This window comes from Quercus lobata, chromosome 5 (genome assembly GCF_001633185.2).
Source record: "Quercus lobata isolate SW786 chromosome 5, ValleyOak3.0 Primary Assembly, whole genome shotgun sequence".
NCBI lineage: Eukaryota > Viridiplantae > Streptophyta > Magnoliopsida > Fagales > Fagaceae > Quercus > Quercus lobata.
The window spans coordinates 39,604,331-39,626,466 of NC_044908.1; the positions used below are offsets into that span (position 1 = coordinate 39,604,331).

The following is a 22,136-nucleotide window of genomic DNA, read 5'->3' on the forward strand; positions in this document are numbered from 1 at the left end:
CTATGGAATCAAGAAAACAATCCGAGATGGTAATAACTGCTCCCTCATTCAAATAATTGCTAACTTAATATAATGTAGCGGCCACTCAGGTTGATTTACCCTATGTTGAAATTATTTTGTTATCTGTTCCTTGCATTTTATCTTGTTTTACTGATTCTCAAGTTTCTGGCCATATAAGTTTGGACACATGTTAACATAATGCCCTGTCCTGTCTTACTTTAGCCCGGGTACCATTTAATTGAAAGGTTTTTAATTGCTTCATAAAGGTGGAGAAGATTGTGTCATACCCTTATTGTGGATTTTTACTCTATACTTAATGGTTCTTTACTCTGATACGTGTATTAATTGTCTTTTGGCCATTTCCTAATTCCATTTTATTCTCTGATTTGTTTTAATGTTCAATTGTTCTATGACACGAGTGCATAGACAGGCAGATGAAACTTAAACAGCAAAACTCATGTCCCTTTTGGTCTGTCACAAACCAACATATACACATATGGTTTTCTGTCCATGTCTCCTCACTATCCCGTGATAAAAGATTTAGTGGCTTTAGGAGTTTAATCAATAACAATTTTCACATGTGCAGGACAGTACATGTCCCCTTATGATCCGGATGAGGGTCCTTCGATCACAGGGTGGAGAGTGCAACGTTGGGAATCATCTCTTAAACCTGTTGTCCTCCATCAAATATTTGGAAATCCCACTTCTAGTTATGGTGGGCAGGCACCCATGCAAACAGTTTGGGTGTCCAAAGTGGATACAAGCATTACACCAACTAATGATTTTAAATCTCACCAAGCAGCTGCAACAGGACCAACTTCTGATGCAAGGAAGATATCTGATTCTGGTGCTGACAAGAGGAAAAAGGTCATTTTTGATCCCTTTGATCTACCAAGTGATGTAAGGACACTTGCTCGAATTGTCTATTCTGCTCATGGTGGTGAGATTGCTATTGCTTTTCTGCGGGGTGGGGTCCACATTTTTTCTGGTCCAAACTTTGCACCTGTTGATAACTACCAGATTAATGTTGGATCTGCAATTGCTGCTCCTGCCTTCTCTTCTACAAGCTGCTGCTCAGGTTCTGTTTGGCATGACACTAGCAAGGACCGTACTATGTTGAAGATAATTCGTGTTCTTCCTCCTGCTGTCCCAAGTAGTCAAGCGAAGGCCAACTCATCAACCTGGGAGCGTGCAATTGCTGAGAGGTACTTTTTGAAACCACTTGAGATATATTATCTGCAAGGTGTAAATTTGATAGTTGATATAATAGTGCTTATGCATTTTTCCATCTCAGTTGTCAGAATTATCTCAATATTTTGCATTGTGATGCTGATTTTGTTTGTTGGAACAGATTTTGGTGGAGCCTTCTGGTTGGAGTTGATTGGTGGGATGCTGTTGGCTGTACACAGAGTGCAGCAGAGGATGGCATTGGTAAGAATATTTTTGCTACAGTTTGGTGTGACTTTTTTTTTTTTTTTGATAAGTAATAAGAATTTTATTAATCAAACTGAAAAATAGAAGAAAGCAAATACAAGGTGTTCATGATGGTGAACACAAAGAAAAGCAACAAACAAACAAACAGCAACAAACATCAAGAATAAACTTAAGGAGCAATACTAAGAGACGAAATAAACTCCAAGATAGTGGAACAATCCGAGAAGCCCCAACACCTAGACCAATCAAATAAAGTCTTTTGGCATAGAGCTTGTAATTGAACCAAGGATTTCTCGGTTTCCTCAAAAGAGCGTCGATTTCTTTCCGTCCAAACAATCCACATCAAACAGCCAGGAATCATATTCCAAATGTCTGAATTAAAATTTCCCAGCCAAAAGCTCCAACAATACACCAAGCTTTCTACAGAGCCTGGCATGACCCATTGAGTCCCAAAGATCTGAAACATATAAATCCACAAAGAGTGAGCTATAGGACAGTGGAGGAGAAGATGATCCACAGTTTCCTCATTTCAATGACACATACAACACCGATTCACCAAAATGCGTCCCCTAAGCATAAGATTATCCAATGTAAGGATCTGCCCATGAACTGCTGTCCACACAAAAAAAGCCCTCTTAGGGATCTTAGCTTTCCAAACACCCTTCCATGGAAAAATGGATACAGCTGCACCCCTAATGGTATTATAATAGGACCTGGTATCAAACTTGCCATTCCCTTTGAGACACCAATGAGAAGTGTCACTCCCACCACCCCTAGGGATCTGAGGTTGAATGCACTCAAGGAAAGAGTAGGCATCCTCTAATTCCCTTTCATGAAAATCCCTATGAAATCTCAAATTCCAAATTCTAACATTACCATCCTCCTGGTAGCATAAAACATCCGAGATGCAAGCTTCTTTGTCATTAGAACACACATACAACTGAGGATAGAGCCTTTTTAGTGAGTTATCTCCAACCCATTTATCATGCCAGAAAAGAATACGAGTGCCATCACCCACCACTAAGGCCACATGGTTGGAGAAACTCTCCCAACCATCATGAATACCACGCCACAAACCACATCCGTGTGCCCTTCTACATATTTTAGTAGTCCACCCCCCTTGACCCTCTCCATATTTATATGCAATAACCCTTCTCCAGAGACGAGTTTCTTCTCGACCAAACCTCCATAACCATTTCCCTAACAAGGCTTTATTAAAATGCACTAACTTCCTAATCCCCAAACCACCTGTCTCTATCAGAAAACACACCTTCTCCCAAGCCACCAAAGAATATTTGAAACACTCCTCTGAAGTTCCCCATAAAAAATTTCTCTGAATCCGCTCCAATCTATCAACCACAGCTACAGGGATGACAAATAAAGATAGATAGTACGTAGGAAGGCAAGAAAGAGTACTCTTCACCAGGGTAAGTCTCCCCCCCTCCGATAAATAAAAACGCTTCCAACCAGAAAGTTTCTTCTCCATCCTCTCCAAAATAGGATTCCACACAGATGCTGTTTTGTATGGGGTTCCCAACGGCATTCCCAAGTATTTCATAGGCAAATTACCCACCCTACAACGAAGCATGGTAGCCAAAGCATCTAAATTTCCAACCTCCCCCACCGGAACAATCTCACTCTTCCCTGCATTAACTTTCAAACCAGTAAATGCTTGGAAGCAAGTCAAAGCCAGCCTAATAGACAACAACTGATCTCTAGAAGCATCACAAAACAATATGGTATCATCTGCAAACAACAAGTGTGAAATGCGTACCCCTATAGAGTTAGATGGCCCCACATGAAAACCACGAAACAGACCACAATCCTCAGTTTTCTTCAAAATCCTACTTAGAACCTCCATAATAAGAAGGAAGAGAAGAGGGGACAGCGGATCACCTTGTCTCAACCCACGAGAGCTTCCAAAAAAGCCTACCGGAGAACCATTCACAATAATAGAAAAGCGAACAATACTTATACAAGCCTTAATCCATCCCCTCCATTTCACCCCAAAACCCATCCTATCCAACAGATAGAACAATGCATCCCAATTCACACGGTCATAGGTTTTCTCAATGTCCAATTTGCAAACCACCCCGGGAACATGGCTCTTCAATCTGCTGTCTAGGCACTCATTAGCAATAAGCACTGAATCCAAAATTTGTCTCCCACCAACGACAGCATTTTGAGACTCAAAGATGAGACTATCTAACACCACCCTCAGTCTATTTGCCAACATCTTAGACAGCAGCTTGTACACACTCCCGATCAAACTAATAGGCCGAAAATCCTTAACATCGATAGCATTATTTTTCTTAGAGAGAAATTAGAAGATAAATATTATGATATATTATTATTATCATCATTTATGCATCTTCCACGTGAGCATTTGTATGAAATGATGACAGAACCAACTTGTTTATGACATTGGTTCTTTCTTTCTTTCTTTCAGTTTCTCTGAACAGTGTCATTGCAGTCTTGGATGCGGATTTTCATTCTCTTCCTTCCACACAGCACAGGCAACAGTATGGTCCTGTACGTCACTCTGGACTATTGCCATCTTAAATTGTCAAGAATCTTTCTTTGGATATCATTAGCGTTGTTTAGCTTTTATGGATTTTTGTTGTTGTCAATTTGCTACTTACCATTATGAACACTGTATTGCTTGCTATAATGGGTTCTTCTTACTTTTTCTTTTTAAAAAATGTGTATTCTGGAGATTACATGCCATCTTAGGGGTTGTGGCTTTTAGAAACTTTCTATCCTATTTGTGGTTCTTTGCTATCTTGTGGTTGTGTTGTTCATTACTTGTCCTAACACTCATACCATGAAAAAATGAAAGGTACTATTAGCAAATATGTTAAGAATTCTGACAAAAATTATTAATTAATATGCTGTGATCTGATATGTTCCTCTAATTTCTGTGCAAGTTGCGATGCATGGGAAGGTATGATACAGTCATGAATAAGTTTCTGCTGCAGCTGTATGATGTTGCAGTGCAAATGTTATCTGTTTGAGGATATTCTCATGCTTTTATAACCTTAAAATGACCTTTGATTAAGTCTGGATATTGAACTTACCTTTGAATTGATATGATAAGTCTACATTGGTGACCTCCCTGTTTTCTCCGGCAAAAAATCACCTGCATTATAGGATTCTGAAATTCTAAATGTAGCGCAGAGTTGTCCTGTCCTGTGTGATGCATCCTGCCACTTACCTCTTTTTGGTGGTGGTTTATTATTATTATTATTTTTTGGGGGGGAAGGGGAAGTTGTTTTGATGCTCACTAACTTGTTTGCTTTGTAGTTTTTATTGAAGATATGAAACCTGGTTTTGCATGATGCAGAGTCTAGACAGGATAAAATGCAGGCTACTTGAAGGTACAAATGCTCAAGAAGTTAGAGCAATGGTTCTTGATATGCAAGCAAGGTTGTTGCTGGATATGCTGGGGAAAGGAATTGAATCAGCTTTGATAAATCCTTCGGCTTTAGTAGCTGAGCCATGGCAGGCATCTGGTGAGACGTTATCTGGCATTGATCCTGAAATAATGGCTGTTGAACCAGCTCTAGTTCAGAGTATTCAGGTTATATTTGGTTCTGTTTGACTTCTCATTTTCATCAGTCCTTCCATTTCCTTATCTTTTTTTCCTGTCAGTTGATCCTGTTGAAATTTTAAACACTAAGATCAGCTGATGCTGCTGATTGGTTCTCCGTTGTTTCATAAAGCCAGAAGTGCCTTTAATGTGGTGTGGTTGTTCTTTGTGGCATGCAATGTATTTTACTTTTATTATTTAATTAGTTGCTAAAGTACAAATTTCAGTAGATACTGAGGACTGCTGTCTTCAGTATAATTGGTTTGTGTTTATCTGGGCCAAGTAGCTGGGAAAGTGTGACCTAAACAGAACAGTTTATTATATTTATTTTTAATTGGTAAGTTTACACATGCATCCAGTGGATTTTGAACCGGAGCCGTTTTAGCTAGACCTCATGGGCTTGTAATTGTAGCATTAACCTAAGCACTGTCATTTAGTTGGCCAAAGGTGTCCCTTTCTATCAGTCAGCTCCTTTGATATGGAAGTTCTATTTTGTTAAGAATTTGATCTTATACTAGTGAAAAATAGAATTTGACTGGAAATATTTTTCTCATTCAGTTTTGAGCTTTTCTAATTGCTACAATTTAATGCAGGCTTATGTTGATGCCGTTCTTGATCTAGCTTCGCATTTCATTACACGTTTGAGGCGCTATGCAAGTTTCTGTCGCACATTGGCCAGTCATGCTGTTACTGCTGGCACTGGAAGCAATCGCAATATGGTGGCCAGTCCTACCCAAAGTTCTGCAACTCCTGCACCAAGTCAGGGTCAGTATGTGCTGGTCTTCTTGTACTTAAAAATTAAACTAAAGAAAAAAGAACAAAATTTATTTTGATGGTTCAATCGTAGAAGACATCAATTTCTATAACGTGATACACCATAAAATTTGATCACATGTTGATCAGTTACTATATTGTACCTACTTAAGAGGCAAGGGTGGCTGCATAATTATTTGTCTTGTTCACTGTCATTGATGTGTTTTGTGATGAAGTCATGAGAAACCAGAAGCTCCTTTAATTTGTTTCCTCTTTCTTCATTATATCATTGCTACATTCTTCTCACACTTTGATGCTTTGTTGTCCAGGAGGTCAAAGTGGTACCACAAGCTCCACTGGAAGCACCCAAATGCAAGCCTGGGTACAAGGTGCTATTGCTAAGATTAGTAGCACAACTGATGGAGTGTCCAATTCAACTCCTAACCCTATAAGTGGTCCATCATCTTTCATGCCGATAAGCATTAACACAGGAACTTTTCCAGGAACACCAGCTGTTAGGCTCATTGGGGATTGCCATTTCCTTCATCGATTATGCCAACTTCTGCTTTTCTGTTTTTTCTTCCGACGATCACTTCCCCGCTTTCTTGGGGCTGCACAAAGAAATGCCGATACAAATATGCAAAAACCACAACCTAGTGCTTCTGCCAAGGTGGAGGAGATCAATTCTGTGTCTGCAAAGCCATCTTCATCCATGGCCAGGTCAGATGATGGTCAGGTAGCTCGAGCTAGTCAACTCATACCTGGGGTAAAAGGAGTGGAAGAAGGATCTGGTGTCCGGTCAAGATTAGGATATGGAAATGCTGGTCAAGGATACACTTTTGAGGAGGTGAAAGATGATTCTTTCTTTTTACTTCTAACTCCACAAAAAAAATGAAGCACCAATATATGAAAATTTTCTTTTGTTTGATTCATGAACTAAGAAAAATGGTTTCATTTCATGTTCTATAAGGAGAAAATATTTGACATTAAGAACACTATGCATTGATGTGATGCAGGTAAAGGTCCTTTTCCTCATACTTATGGACCTCTGTCGGCGAACCGCTGCCCTGGCACATCCCTTGCCAGTTTCTCAGGTGGGGAGCAGCAACATCCAGGTGCGGCTGCATTACATTGATGGGAATTATACAGTACTTCCAGAGGTTGTAGAAGCATCTCTTGGCCCTCATATGCAGGTATTTATGTTTATGATTTAATTTTCTGAATGAATTACTGATTATGGAGATGAATGAGGTTGGCTATCTGTAGTTATTAAAGATTTTCCCAAAGATTATAAAATTAGTCTGCATTTCTTTGAAAGCCTGCAATATAGTAAATTCATTTAAACAACTCTTTCTTTTCTCCTTAGGTAAAACTGGCTGTCTACCCGTTCAATGCATGAAAAAATATTACAATATAAATACATTTGTGCTTGCTTGCTGACAGCACATGCATTTCCATTGTATAACAAGAAAATTCAAAACAATATTAGGTCACGGCTTTCTTCACTGCTAATTATTATTTGAAAAAATTATATATCAGCTCTACAAATGTACTTCTTGTAATATATATATATATACTATATATAAGAGGATTTCCCTCTTTCAACTAGACTTTTATGTGGTTTAAATATACTCTCATTAATGAAAGGTAGTTTCATTTAGAAACAGAGTCATAAATGTCAAATAACAAATTTCATTTTAAATTCAAAAACAGAATTCCTAAAATTTAGGATTTTTTTCCCATCATGTTCAAAGAAGAAATTACAGTTACTGCTTATCTCTAAAGTTTATTCTTTTTATTTTTATTTTTTAAAATATATGTTTCTAAATTATGATAAATACAAATTATTAACCTTTACAAAAAAAAATAGAAAGAGTCTCTGAGCACAAGCACGCGTGTGAGAGCGTGCTCAGAGACTAGTATATATATAGGATTTTTAAAATATGAATTTAATAACAAGTTGTCACGCATAATGTACAAATGATAGTACATGCATTTCCGTTGTATAATAAGATCATTAGCATCAGCAGTTCTATCTCAAATATCATGTTCACACACCAAAATCTACTTTATCTATTTTGACACATTACTTTACAATATGTCCTGCATAAGATTTTCTATTCTTTTACTACTTCATTTAAATATTCTTTCTTTATTCTTTTTTAATTATTTCATTTTTGACTTCCCAAGACCAGCAGTCATTAAAGACTAAGAAAGAGGGAAATTATGAGCACATGACATAAGAGAGAGAAAAAAAATCTGAATTAAAAATAAGGATAGAGAAGAGAGAGGCGTGGGAGGAGAGATAAAAAATAATAAAAAAGAAATAGAATGGCTACAGTGCCATTCTATTAATGTAATTGTACTGTGGCAATTCTGCTAAAAATGCTAAAATTTTGGAATATGACACACCTGTTGCTAGTGCTCTAACAAGAAAATTCAAAATAATAATAAGTCACAACTTTTTTCCTTGCTAATTATTATTAAACTTGAACCCAACCTTATATAAATATAAACATTGTCTTATTCATTAAAAAAATAAAATATTGTCTTAAATAGGAAACTGAAAGAATAAGTTAGAGAGAGAGAGAGAGAGATGCATTGAGTAAGTCAGGAAGATTTATGAGAGTAATTGCTTTCCACACATGGCATGCTCAGTCTTTTTCATAAACTTTCCCTCAGCTTCAGATACTAATATTAGATGCCCGGCTTAGCAACATACTTTGCTGACAATTGTGCTTTCTGATAGAATTTGGAAGGGCTGTTTAGATTCTGATATTATGCAACAATTAATTGCTTGGGCACTATGATTTGACCTTAACTCGGTCTTGACTCTGGTTGCTTTGAATTTTTTAAAACCATAGATTTATTCTTCCTTTTGTTAACGTTTTTTTCTGTTTCTCCTGAACTTTTTCCACCATTCTCTAATTGGTTGTGTAGAATATGCCCCGGCCTAGAGGTGCAGATGCTGCTGGTCTGTTACTCCGTGAGCTAGAACTCCATCCTCCTGCCGAAGAGTGGCACAGGAGGAATATGTATGGTGGGCCTTGGTCTGATCCAGATGATATGAGTCCTGTAGATGACTCTCCTAAGTTAAGTAATTCTGGAGACATGCTTGATTTCAACTCGTTGGAAAATTGTGATGCTTATAATGGTGCCCATAGCCTGTGGCCAAGGAAGCGCAGGATGTCTGAAAGAGATGCAGCTTTTGGCTTGAACACTTCTGTTGGCCTTGGGGCATATCTGGGAATTATGGGTTCTCGTAGAGATGTTGTTACTGCCGTGTGGAAGACTGGTCTTGAAGGTGTCTGGTACAAGGTTTGATAGTCTCATCTTCATATTTCTTCTTCTTTGTTCATCCTTTTATTTGTTGGGTCTTGGATTCAAATGCTTCTTATATGGGTAATTAGTGTCATTTGCCTTCAAGTTACTTGATAGTGATAATTTAAAAAATCACTAGCTAATTTCTTTCTGGGAGTATAATCATATATTTCATTTGTGTGTGTTTGTGTATTTTGCTGTTGTCTTTTTCTTACACCTCTTCATCCTTCTCTCCTCCGAGTTGTTTTGTTTGCTTAATCTTTTCCATTTTAATCTTTGTATTCTGGACTTCTTGTGATGCAGTGCATAAGATGTTTGCGGCAGACTTCAGCTTTTACCTCACCAGGTCCTGCACCTAATCAAAATGACCGGGAAAGTTGGTGGATCAGCCGCTGGGCTTACGGCTGTCCAATGTGTGGTGGAACATGGGTTCGAGTTGTATAGATGACTGTTTTATCTGTTAGGTGCTCTCCTGTCCCTAGTTATGTGGGAACCAGTCCTTTGGTGATGAATACATGTATCGTAGTTGATTATTGACAATATACCAAGTATAATGCGGACTGGTCATTTAGAGGAGAGGTGTTGGTTTTGGGGATAAAGTCTGAAGATTTTCTTTCCCAGTGGTCCACTTCACTTGGATCTGATGATAGTTGCAATCCTATTTATTTATATTTATAATTATAATTTTGTTGAGTTCTAATTATGCGAGAAGAATCTTCTGTTGGATCTGCAAGTTGGAGCTTTAGGTCAATATTATCCCAAAATGACTAGTCTTCTCCCCTCTAATGTGACCAAGTTTTTCTGCAGCAATAGTAGGAATGAAGCCCCTCAATGTTTGCCCCAGGCCTGTACATATTAGCCCTTCTCAGGGTATTCCCCCCAAGAATAAAATGGATGTGTAATGTGTACTGATTATTTTTTTTTTTTTTTACTTCTAATTTTCGTATATCCGATAGCATTTCAGATGAGTCTTTTGAGCATGAGGGCAAATTGTCAACACTAACAGACTGACTGTGAAGGACCTTAACCATGAGTGCAGGTAAAACTGGTGGTTCTTTGAGCATTGAGCTTGGACGCTTTTTTTTTCTTTTGTTATTTATTTATTTATTTTTTTGGTATTGTTGTTTGATGATGCCTTCTGACATGTAGGACTATTACTGCAAATTTTATGTAAATGCTTTCACATATGCTGATTCTCATCATTTTCCACTTCGCAGATTGTGAATCATCTTGATATATCTATTCCACGTGTATTGCTGGAAATCTCTACCTGATGGATAAATCTATGAATCTTTGTTGTGGCTGCTGGGATATAATTGGCAAATTGTTGCAGAGGCAAACAGTTCGCTTGTGATTAAAGGATTGTTACTTTAGTAGTACAAGCTGCTTCCCTGAGTCGGCTGGCAGATGCCTATTAGGTTTTATAATACATTACATTGGAAAAGAGCCAAAGCTTTTCTTTTGGTTACTGTAATTTCTTAAGGGTAAATTGAAAATTACATTCCTATAATTTAGAGGTGATTGGATTTTACATCCTGAAGTTTCAGAATTTGAATTTTACCCCCTAACGTGGTATTTGGATTTTACACTTTGATGTTTCAGAATTTGGATTTACTTCTTATATTTTAGGAGTGTTTGGATTTTATTCTCTAAAGTTTGGAACGTTTGGATTTTACACCCCAAAGTTTCATAATTTGGGGTGTAAAATCCAAGCATTCCTAAACTTTAGAAGGTAAAATTCAAAATTTCAAACGTTAGGGTGTAAAATCCAAACACTCTAAACTTTAGTGGGTAAAATTCAAATTTTGAAACTTCAGGTGTAAAATCTAAACATTTCCAAACTTTAGGGGCCCATTTGCAATTTACCCATTTTATAATTATGTATTCAACAAGTTGTACCTTCTGTAACACAAAGAATCACACTTGTGGAGATGATAACATACTGTAAATTTTTAAACAATCAAAATGTAAATTGATGGCAACTGCAAACTAATTAGGTTACTATTGTAAGTTAAGGTTTCTATTCAATCCACTGTATCTCTCCAACCATGAATGAACTTGAGGGTGTCCCAAAAACAAGATGGGTGCCAGGATTTGTATAATGTGATGTACGCAAAGCTTATAAGGGAAAGAATGAAAAAGCAAGCTGGTAATAACTAAGAAGCTTTGTAGACGAGCTGTAAAAAGAGATTGTGAAACAGTAAGTTCTTAGAAGTGCTAAAACCTTAGGTTAGGTTTAGCCTTTTTCAAAGAAATGAAATCATTGCTTCTGCCATTGGATAGCTTGGTCTAAAACTTTCAATCTTTCTTAATGTGAAAGTTCGCTGCCATCAGGTCGTGAGGATGGTAGATAATAGACATAGAAAAGTTCACTACCATCAGGCCGACGGGTTATTAAAGATATATATATATATATAAAAGACAAGCCATGATTTGTTTTGGACTTTACTTTGCACGTCATAAAATGGTTTTTTATGAGTGAGAATTGACTATTAGAAGAATTTGAGAGAATTCCTTGAATTGTGGTTTGACTTGGAAAATCGTTTGAACAGTGAGCCGGTTCAATCGGGTCAAAGAGTTGACTTTATTATTATTATTATTTTTTTTAAATAGGGAAATGGGTGTGGGGAATAGAACCTAATATCTAGAGCTCTATTGAGAGCAAAGACTAGCATTGTAATCATAGACCACTTGGACTCCTTGTTTTTAACTATGATCTATTGTTATGTTTATTTTATACTTACACGATTTATAATTTCTCAACTTATTATATCACCTCTCTCTCAATTGATTAAATATTACTATTTTTTTATTCTTTTATAAATTCACTTGTGATTTAATAATAATTCATTTGCATGGAAATTTACTATATTTAATTAAAAGTGATTTTTTTATTTAATCAAAATGATTTATGCTTGAAGGATAATCATACAAGTTTATTTTCATGCTTATTTATGTTGTAGAATTTTCTATTAAAAAATTTATTTGAAATTATGTTTCAATTTTTTAAGATATTTTTAGTCAATCTTGCTAATATTTACAAATTTAATACAATTATTTTTATTTTAATTAATTACTAAATTAATTATGGCATCATCATGGTTCGATCTCAATCGAAACTCTGTCCAACCTTGAAAACCTTGAACATCTCCCTTTATCGGTTCTTTGAACAGTCTGGGTCTAAAAATCATACTTTGCACAACTTAATTGGAGATGGAAAATCAGCACCTCGTCTGTAATTAAATTCTTTATTTGACTTTGCTTTCTTTCATAATAATATTCCCACTTGTGAAATTTTAGGTTCACCTTGACCCAGTTTGTGAGTTGTGTGGTCTGTTGCCTGAATGACTGTGTTGTGGCTAAGGAACTTAGGAAGCGTTGGGCATAAATGGAACTAGACAAGAATTGTTTGGTCTCTCTCTCCCTCAGTGGTTAAAGCTTAATTATGAATCTAAGGCGACTTTCAAGCATACCCTGATTCCTTTGAAGATTCTATTCCCTCAAGCTGTCTAGCTTATATGGTTGCACAAAAATAAATACATCTTCCAAACTGTAAGTTGACAATAATGTACACTCTCATTGCATCAAGAAAGGAGCTGAGTTCTTTGCAATCGCAACAAATTACTCTTCCAAATCTCTGAGAACTTAGATCCAAGTTAAGTGGAACAAGCCAATGACTGGTTGGGTGAAGCTGAGTACTGATGGTTCAACTTTGGGAAGCTCTGGGAATGCTAGAGGAGGTGGTATTCCTTGTGACAGTTTTGGTGATTGGGCCTCGGGTTTTGCCTCTTAATGTCAAAATGGATGTCGCAGTTCTTGTTTATTTGCTTAGAAATCCTATGTTATTTAACCTAATGCTAGAACCTCTTTTATCTAATTGCTGGAACCTGTTAAGGACCTCCCTAATTCTACTGTGGATCACATCTTTAGAGAAGCCAATAGGTGTGCCAACAATTTGGCTAAAATTGGAAAGGCATAACCTATAAATCATCAATTATTCAAATTCCATATTTTTACATAGTACATCTTTGATTACATTAAAATATACAACTCTCATAAGAAGATCCTAAAATACATAATACTACAGAGTGAAGAGCTAGGCATCAAACCACCAAATTAGGAATCTATATTCTTGAAACTAAAATCAACTCCTCTCAAAACTTGTCTAAAGCTCCTATTACTCTTGAAGAAAACTTGTTAACTAAAAGAGTAGAAGGGGTGAGCTACATAGCTCAGTAAGGGTAAGTCACACGAGAATTTAGTAAGAATACATATAAACCAAAATATTTCATTTTGTGGATATGCGGAAAGAAGAACATTTTTCATGCATTTTTTTTTTAACCTCATGCATAGTATTTATACTACTATTATAATTAACTTATACAATTCTCATAAGGAAAAAAATTGTTCTCCTTTCCAAGTAAGAATAACATAACCTTTCATGCTAAAAATAATCATTTCAGATTCAAGTAAGAATAACATTATATATATAAATATATTCTTTCATTGTCACAAAACTTAACATCTCATAAAGAACATATATATGTATATATATATATATATATATGATAACTTTATAACATAAACTTAAAATTTCATTAGAAACTTTATCTTTAAAGAACATGAAAATCTTTTATCATAAACTTTATTTTCATGAGAGATTACAACTTTCACTATGCTCATAATGCATGTCAACAAAATCATACTCTCATGATCATAAATAACATAGTTGTTCACAATAACATATTGATTAGTCCATATTTAATAAGTTTGTCACAAATTTGGGAGGTTTGCAACACGCTGTGCCAGTCATCTAGCACTCCCCACAATGCTAGGAATTCTTGGTATCACACCACTTTTGGTGTGCTCAAAACATCATCCATAGTGTTGGTTGACATCCTCCACAAGTTGGTCGTTCGCAACAAGGGTGGGTATATCAAAATCCTCACAACTTTTAATGGTCAAGCACATAACATTTTTCATATAAAGCTAGTAATTTAACACTTATTGGTCCAGTTCATATCATACCAGAGGACATAATCCAAAAACTACACCATACTAAAATTCATACTCTTACATAACATTTAATAACAAAAGTATAATCATTATTATCTTTCAACATCATATTTATGAATGAGTAATAGCATTGATACGCTTAAATCATATACTTTTTAGCTTTTGAAAGCATCACGAACATACCATTGTCTGAATTATGACTGTATGCAACATCCCTATTCAAAACCTTTTAATGGATAATAATCTTTTTAAAAATAACTCATGACTAACCCAATGCCCATATCAATTATCTCTTACTTGAAAGCAGAGGAACCGAGAGTTTAATTTGCAGGAGTTCAATTTTATTTTAGTCTATCACCAAGAGTATTTAAGTTTTTTTTTTTTTTTTTGGTGGTTGATTGTCTTTGATTTAGGTATTTGGGTTATTAGTTTTGATTAAGGTTGAATGATGAAGAAAAACAAAAAGAATTGCATAATTGAAGACACCTACAACTCTGGCATTTCAGGGAAATTAACCCTAATTTTCAAACATTATAATTAGTAGGCCACATTTTCCAACTATATTTTTTACTAGCATCTTGAGTCTTAAAGACTCGATTTAGGGCCTATAAATCGAGTCTTTGAGACTCGATTTTCATGGTCTCATCACGTCTGATATGGCATTTTTTCCGCATGGCGACCACATGGAAATCGAGTCTCTAAGACTCGATTTATAACCCTTATAAACTAAGAACACATTAGAGAAGAACTACCAGAACATCAGAGAAGAACCCAGAGAAAAAAAAAAAAAAAAAGAGAGAGAGAGAAGATCAAGATCGGAGTGGGTGGCTTTAGACCACCGTGCGCGACCCAGGCCGCACGAGACCTAGGCCGCACACGAGCCCTAGGCCAAGCGCGACCCAGGCCGCGTTGGTGAGGTGAGCTCTTTCTCTCCCTCTGATCTGAGTCTTTAGGATTGGGATTGTTGTGTTTGGGATTTCTTAAATTTGTTTTTGGGTATTTTGGCTTGTACATGAGACTTAAAATTTTTTTGGTTTATAAATCGAGCCTTAGAGTCCTGATTTCTAGGTGGTCACCACGTGGAAAAAATGCCACATCAGACGTGATCAGACCATGGAAATCGAGTATTTGAGACTCAATTTATAGGCCAAAATCGAGTCTTTTAGACTCAAGATGCTAGTAAAAAATATAGTTTGAAAACGTGGCCTACTAATTATAATGTTTGAAAATCTGGGTTAATTTCCCATTTTGGCCTACAACTCTACATAGAGATGTAGCAACGAATAGGTTTTTTTAGTATTGGTTTCTTTTGGATTTTATGTACTAGTTGAAATTTCAGATACAGTAGATTTGGATAGATTGGTAGTTGATTAGAGTTTAAATTTCGTATTGTTGATCAATTTGGGATACCTAGATTTATTTTTAATTTTTATGGATGACCAAGTTTGTGATTTTTTTGGTATAAATAGTTATGTGGTTTGGTATTTGCTGTTTCATATTTTGCAGCAAAGTGAAAAGAAATCGAGTTAATGCTTCTATGTCATGTCAGGTTTTGAACATTGGAAGTTTTAATTTTGTTGTTTGTTGCCTTTTCATAATTTATTATACATTAGTATTGCATAAATTGTACTAGCATTAATTGTTTTATTTTTTTGTTTGTAATCTTTGCATCTATGAAGTCAGCTTGCAATTACAATTAAGTCTTAGTTGATTTGTTGAGTTGACTAATGGTTGATCTATTATTTTAGGTGTTGAATTTTTTTATGCATGTTGAGGTTGTTCCATTTTGTTAGAAATTACCAGCCAAGAGGCTTTAGGCTTTGCTTGAGGACTTGTGTTTTTATACCATAAAATTGTTTCTTTCCCTACCTTTGTATTGATAAGTAACAGTTGTTAATAAATGTGTGGCCTTTCAAAAAGCCACACATTGCGTTATTCCTTTGTTTTAAAGTTCCATTGTAAAGGCTTAATGGAGTTGCAACTTATTATTGAGAAAAGATTGTTTACCCACCAATTCATGAACTTTTTTGGGTTTGACATATTGGATTATGAGCATCTATTTGGGTGTTGAGGAAAAAAAATAGTGAAACAAAAGTAAATGGAAGCACAATCAGTTATGAAGGGTTTTTTTAGATACGTTGGTGAACTGTGAGTTTTGCTTTGTTAATGTTTGAAGTGTTCACCGTTGTGAACATGATGTCTTTTTTTATGCAATAAATCTTTGATTACCTATCCCAAAAAAAAAAAAAAAAGTGAGTTTTGCTTTGTTAATTTGTCAATTGTGGATTACTTTATAGGTTTTGGTAGATATTTTCTTAGGTAGAGATTTAACAAAGCAATGAACTATAGCTCTACTGTTATTATATATATATATATATATATTTTTTTTTTTTTTCTTCTAACAACCGTTTTCTTTATGTTCTTGCTCTAAGATATGTCTATGCCCTATGGTATTCTATTTGATTTTTGTTGCTTATCTTTTCTATAGATTATTCAATCCAACAGATTTGTGGATAAGCATCTCGGTTTTTTTTTTTTAGGACAAGCATCTTGCTTTGATTGGTAATTTGGAGCTTTTTTTTTTCGTTTACTGCATAATTTATATTTTTCACAAATTTGTTATTCCATTGATATTATGAGCTATATTTGTTTCTTTTTTATCTGTCTATGGTATTTGGATCCTGTTTCAATGAGTGGACCCATACCATTGGGTGTGCAAGTATAACAACTTGAATTTTGAGGTGAATATTGTGTGCTTTTTTATCAATATGTTTATTTCTTTTTTGTGTTAAAACTTTTTGAGATGGTAGTAGATTCAAAGAATTCATGTGTAATTTCTTCATTATCATTTTTTCCTATAAAGTTAAATTTTTCTCTCATCATCACCATTGTCAATTCATCAATATTTTTTCTCAAAGTTGAGTTTTAAATTTTGTGTGTGTGTGTGTGTATATATATACCCTGTTTCTCTTTCCTTTTGGTTCCAACAAACACAATGGGCTTTGGTTTCAAGCTAAATATCAAGTGGGGATCTCTAATTCAGTCTCATTCCCTCACCAATTCCCCTCCCAAGCTTTCTTCATCTTATGATGAGTTTTTATTGGCTCAAATATGTAAAGAAATTTTTTTTTCAATTATGCACATGTAGTGCTTTAAATTGAAGCTAATATACATGCCACCTCATAATTTTGAAATCCATATTAGGACCTAACAAAGTATGAATAGTAGAGTGTAATTGACTTTGGAAGCTGACCAACTTAAAGCATTTTTAATGGGGATTGAAATTTAGAGTTTGCACTGAGAATTGGTTCTAATAGCATCACACCACAAGGACTCACTAAATGCATTGTATGTAATTGTGGTAGATTTGGTTTTGAATTAAAATTGCTTTTATAGTGGTTGAAACCCTAATTTGGGTCCATTTCTATATACAACCCTCTATATACATCCACTGGTAAGGTTTTTGTTTTCCCTTTTTAAAATTTGGATTTTAAATATGACTTAGGTTTTGATATTGTGGTGGATTGGTTTTGATTTAGGAAATTGGGTTAGTCTATGGTCAACATAAAAGGGGCTGCCTAAGAGATCATTTGGGAAGAACATGCACTTGGCATTAATTTGTAAAGTGTATTTTTTTTTTTTTTTTCATGTGGTTTTCTGGACAATTATCAGTGAGTATTAACCTCTTATATGGTATATGTATACATGTTATTTTCAGATCTGTAATTGATGTTTTGGTCAATTTCACCATTGCCTTTGGTGATTATTATGTATAAGCTACTCTTACGTCATCAGTTGAAGGAGTGGTGTTCCTTTGCAAAGCAGCCAATAAATATACAACTATCAACTTCATTTTCTTTTGTTCTTCCATGAAGATGAGGGGGATGCATGTTCACAAAGCTTGATGTGCAAGTTTAAAGAAGAGAGATGAGATTCTAGAAGGAGAATGTTTGGATCTAGATTGTCATAGCATTGAGCAACTATGATAGCTATTGCGGTTGCTATTGGCTTCTATGTAAATTAAATGCCTACAACAAATATAGATGTGGCCATAGTGTTTATTGGAATTCTTTTGACAGTATTTGATCTACAAAATAAATTAGATCGAAAAGTGAATTTATGTAGTGAGACTGATTTACAATTAATATGAAGTATGTTTTCATTGTTTCAAAACTAAATTTGAATTTTGACCTTGAGCCAAGTAAACATACAAAGGTTGCAATCCTTTGCAAATAGATTTCCCATTGTCTTAATGTTGCTTTGGTTTTCAACATTATTTTCTTAAAAAAAATAGTTTTGCCTTTCTTTCTTTTTCAATGTCTTTTTTTTTCTTTCCTTTTTAGCTTTTTCTTGGTGGGCAAATCAGCATTTCCTTGATTTTTTTTAGCTTTTTCTTTTAATGTGAGATTGATTAACTAAATATTTATTTAACTAGCCTTTTCTTTTAATGTGAGGTTGATTAATTAAATATTTATTTAACTATCCCGTGCATCGCACGGGTTAGCGACTAGTTATTTATATTTTTACGATAAAAATTGTATTTAATTTTAAATGTATTTATATGTATGCATATGTTACTTGCTATTTTTTTAATTTAACTAATTATTTATATTTTTATAGTAAAAATTGTGTATGCGTTTGTATGGGTTACATGCTAATTGCATATAATTTTTAGATATTGGGAATAATTATTAACCTCATCTTTAGCATAAATTTAAGGTGTAAAAATTATTTTTGATAGCAAAGAAGTACCAAATTATTATTAGGACTTATTATTATTGGTATTAATATATATATATTTTTTCCTCTTAAATTGTACTGCTTTTATTTCCAAGTGATCATAGTTTGCAGGATTTTTTTAGAAAATAACTATAAAATCCAAACAATATCATTAATTAGGAAATGTTTCAAACTAATTTGGTTTCTAACAATTCGAGTTCAGAGGACTCGATTTTTGGGTTATAAAATCGAGTATATTGTACTCGAGTTTCCTGTTTTGCCAGCAGCTGAGGTGGCCAGAGTGTCCACGTAGGCCAGAAATCGAGTTCATTGGACTCGTTTTGTAAGCCTAGAAACCGAGTTCATTGGACTCGGTTTCTAAGCCAAGAAACCAAGGTCTTTGAACTCGATTTTTATACATATAAATCGAGTCCAATGAACTCGGTTTGCAAGACCAGAAATCGAGTTCATTGAACTCGGTTTGATTTAAAGGCAACCGAGTCCATTGTACTCGATTTCCTTTGGGTACGTGTCCATCATCGCGCACTCAAAAAAACTAAGTTCAAAAAGCACACAAAAAAACTAAGTTCAAAACACACAGTTTTGTCACTCTCATTCCCTCTCACTTTCAGTCTCTCTCTCACTCTCACTCAGTCTCTCTCTCACTCTCACACTCTCATTCCCTCTCGCTCCGTAGCCGTCGCTCTCCCTCTCACTCTCATTCCCTCTTGCTCCGTCGCCGTCGCTGCCTCTCGCTCTTGTCGCTCCGTCTCCGCCTCGCTTAGTCTTTCTCCCTCAGTGGTTGGCTCCGACTACCTCACAAAAGTAAGGACTCTCTCTTTTTTCTGGGTTTATTGGTAATGGAGGCATGCATTGTACTTGATATTTGGGGGGTACAGAGTTTGCCGCCATATCTGATACTGTGAGGCAAATGATTTGTTCAATTCAAGGAAAATGTAGGATTTTGATTATGGTCATCTAGCTGGCCTTTAATAAAATGTGCTCAATGGATTTTGATTTTGTAGAGCTTTTTAAATAAAATGTGCTCAATCTAGCTAGCCTATAAAGCAAAATTTATTGTGAAGACTATGATGGTGTTTGCATGTAGAAAGCTAATTTTATGTTTATCTCAACGTGTAACTTGTTAAGGAAAAAAAGTCTGATCTGAGCATGTAAAACTGTAGCATTTTTGAATTTGAATGCAAATACTACATATGGGGCTGGTATTTGGACTGAATTATTGAAATAGGAAATCTGGGGAATTGAAATGAAGGGTGTTCTGATGATAAAAGATTCAAAGTCATAAAAGGGGAATGTAGAAGTTAGAAAGAGTTTACCATAATTAATAGAAAATGTTAAGATATGCTACTACTTTTAGATCCAGAAAACCACTGTTTATTTCTTTTTATAAAAGAAGTGCAAAATATGAAGTATCTTCTAGTACCAAAATGCAATTTAATAAGATTTTAAAGACATCTTCATGTCAGGAACAAGCTTGCATATAATTATCACCATAGTCTGTCCAAAATGTTAATAGCATACACAAGGTATTAACTGTATACTGATTGGGATCATAGAGAAAGTTGATGTGTTCATCATTTTTTAAGGTGTAATTATCGATTAATTCAATTTTGTGGAATTGCATTTATGTAAGGGCCATACCTGCTTTTGTAATTTTTTGATAAGTGACAAAAAATTCAAAATTTCATCACCTCAGTGCATTTATGTAAGGGCCATACATACATGGGCCCTCACCTCAGTGCTGCTTCTGCCCTGCTCTTAGGTATCCATTCAGAACTGTTCAAATGATAATAGTAATATAAAATTTTATGCTTGAGAAAGAACTTTTAGACATGATTATTAGGATTCTACAAAATTTCTAATGCATTTAGTTTGCAATTTAGTTTGTTCTTTTACATTTTGTAACTTCAAATTTCCAAAACTATTTATGTCATATTATATATTTATTTAATCATTTTTTTTTTCAGAATTCATTATAAAGCCTGTTTAGTGATTTTGCAGTGGTAGTTGTTCTTTTGGTTTCTTGAACTTCGTGCTAGGTTGGTATTAGAATTTTAGAACTGCACAATTATTACTTATCAAAAAAAGAAAAAGAACTGAAGAATTATTGGAAATTTGAGGCTGTTACATGCACTGTGATAATCTCTTGAGACTATCTCCAATTTTCATTTCTTGATTTAAGCAACCACTTCAAGACATTTGCCACTGGGTCTATTAACAACTGGGATGCATAAGTGTTTTCTGGATTGAAGTGTGCCTGTCTGTAGTAATTTATAGTAATTTTGGTGATCTGAAACCAAAACTGAAACTTCTCAGTCCATCTTCCATTGAATATGTGATGGGAGAAAAGCATCATAGTTTTAACTATTATGATTTTAATGATTTGTGATTGTTGTTGTTGAACTAGAATTAATAGTAATTTGTTGTTGAAGAAATTAGGCTATACATTGAGATCCTTGCCAATTTATCTTCAACATGTGCTTATATTACTCTTGACTCCTTAAACTTCGTGCAATATGGCTGCTGTTCCTGTTCAGATCCCTGATGAGTTCGGTCCTGGTCCCATTGAGGATTCGGTGTTAAGGTTTCTAAAAGATCATCGATCGTGTGCTGTTTGGGAAGGCAAGGTAAAATTAAACCGACTACCTGCTGAATATTTTCTTCTTATCCTTTTACATTATGTTGATTTTTTTTTCTTTCCATTTCTAAAATTCTAAGTTTGTCAATGGTATTATTAGCTTTGAATGCATAGTCATGCCCATTAGTTGGGTTAAGTTAGATTGGCAGACTGTTGCACACCCTTACATAAAGGTTACACCCTTATGGCATATTGCATCTCATCACCATGGTTCTATCATGTGCAGGATCCGGGGGCACTGAAATGCCGTGGTCGTAATGACGAGTTACAAAAACGACGCCCGATAGTGGTGGATGATTGCGTCCTCAACATTGTCAAGAGAGTTGGATTATAGGGGCTGTATAGGACCCCATGTCGAGAGATTGATCATAACTTAATAACGGCCTTCGTTGAGCAATGACGGCCTAAAACCCACACCTTCCACCTGCCATATGGTGAGACAACGATCACATTACAAGATGTGGAGGTTCTTTTGGGGATTCCAATCGATGGTGAGGCAATTGTTGGAAAAACTGACTTGACATAGGCTGTTGAATGTCAGAGTTTGCTTGGAATTGTTACTAATGCTATGGTGCTTAAAGGACAAAGGATCCTAATTAACAAGCTACTATAAAAAATTGACCAAGGGTTGTCCGATGGTGCAGC

The 22,136-nt window shown here is 35.2% G+C and overlaps 1 protein-coding gene across 3 annotated transcripts in view; it reads left to right on the top strand.

The window, feature by feature from the left end:
- Positions 1-10,630, top strand: part of LOC115991719 (mediator of RNA polymerase II transcription subunit 16) — a 32,811-nt gene extending 22,181 nt beyond the window's left edge. For all 3 annotated transcript variants that reach the window (XM_031115586.1, XM_031115587.1, XM_031115588.1), the window contains 10 exons: positions 587-1,205; positions 1,352-1,431; positions 3,884-3,966; positions 4,778-5,014; positions 5,617-5,788; positions 6,106-6,623; positions 6,793-6,969; positions 8,717-9,094; positions 9,401-10,136; positions 10,315-10,630. In XM_031115586.1, coding sequence (XP_030971446.1) covers positions 587-1,205; positions 1,352-1,431; positions 3,884-3,966; positions 4,778-5,014; positions 5,617-5,788; positions 6,106-6,623; positions 6,793-6,969; positions 8,717-9,094; positions 9,401-9,541 — 2,405 coding nt within the window. In that variant the 3' untranslated portion in view covers positions 9,542-10,136; positions 10,315-10,630. The remainder of the gene's footprint in view (positions 1-586; positions 1,206-1,351; positions 1,432-3,883; positions 3,967-4,777; positions 5,015-5,616; positions 5,789-6,105; positions 6,624-6,792; positions 6,970-8,716; positions 9,095-9,400; positions 10,137-10,314) is intronic.
- The last annotated feature ends 11,506 nt before the right edge of the window (positions 10,631-22,136 follow it).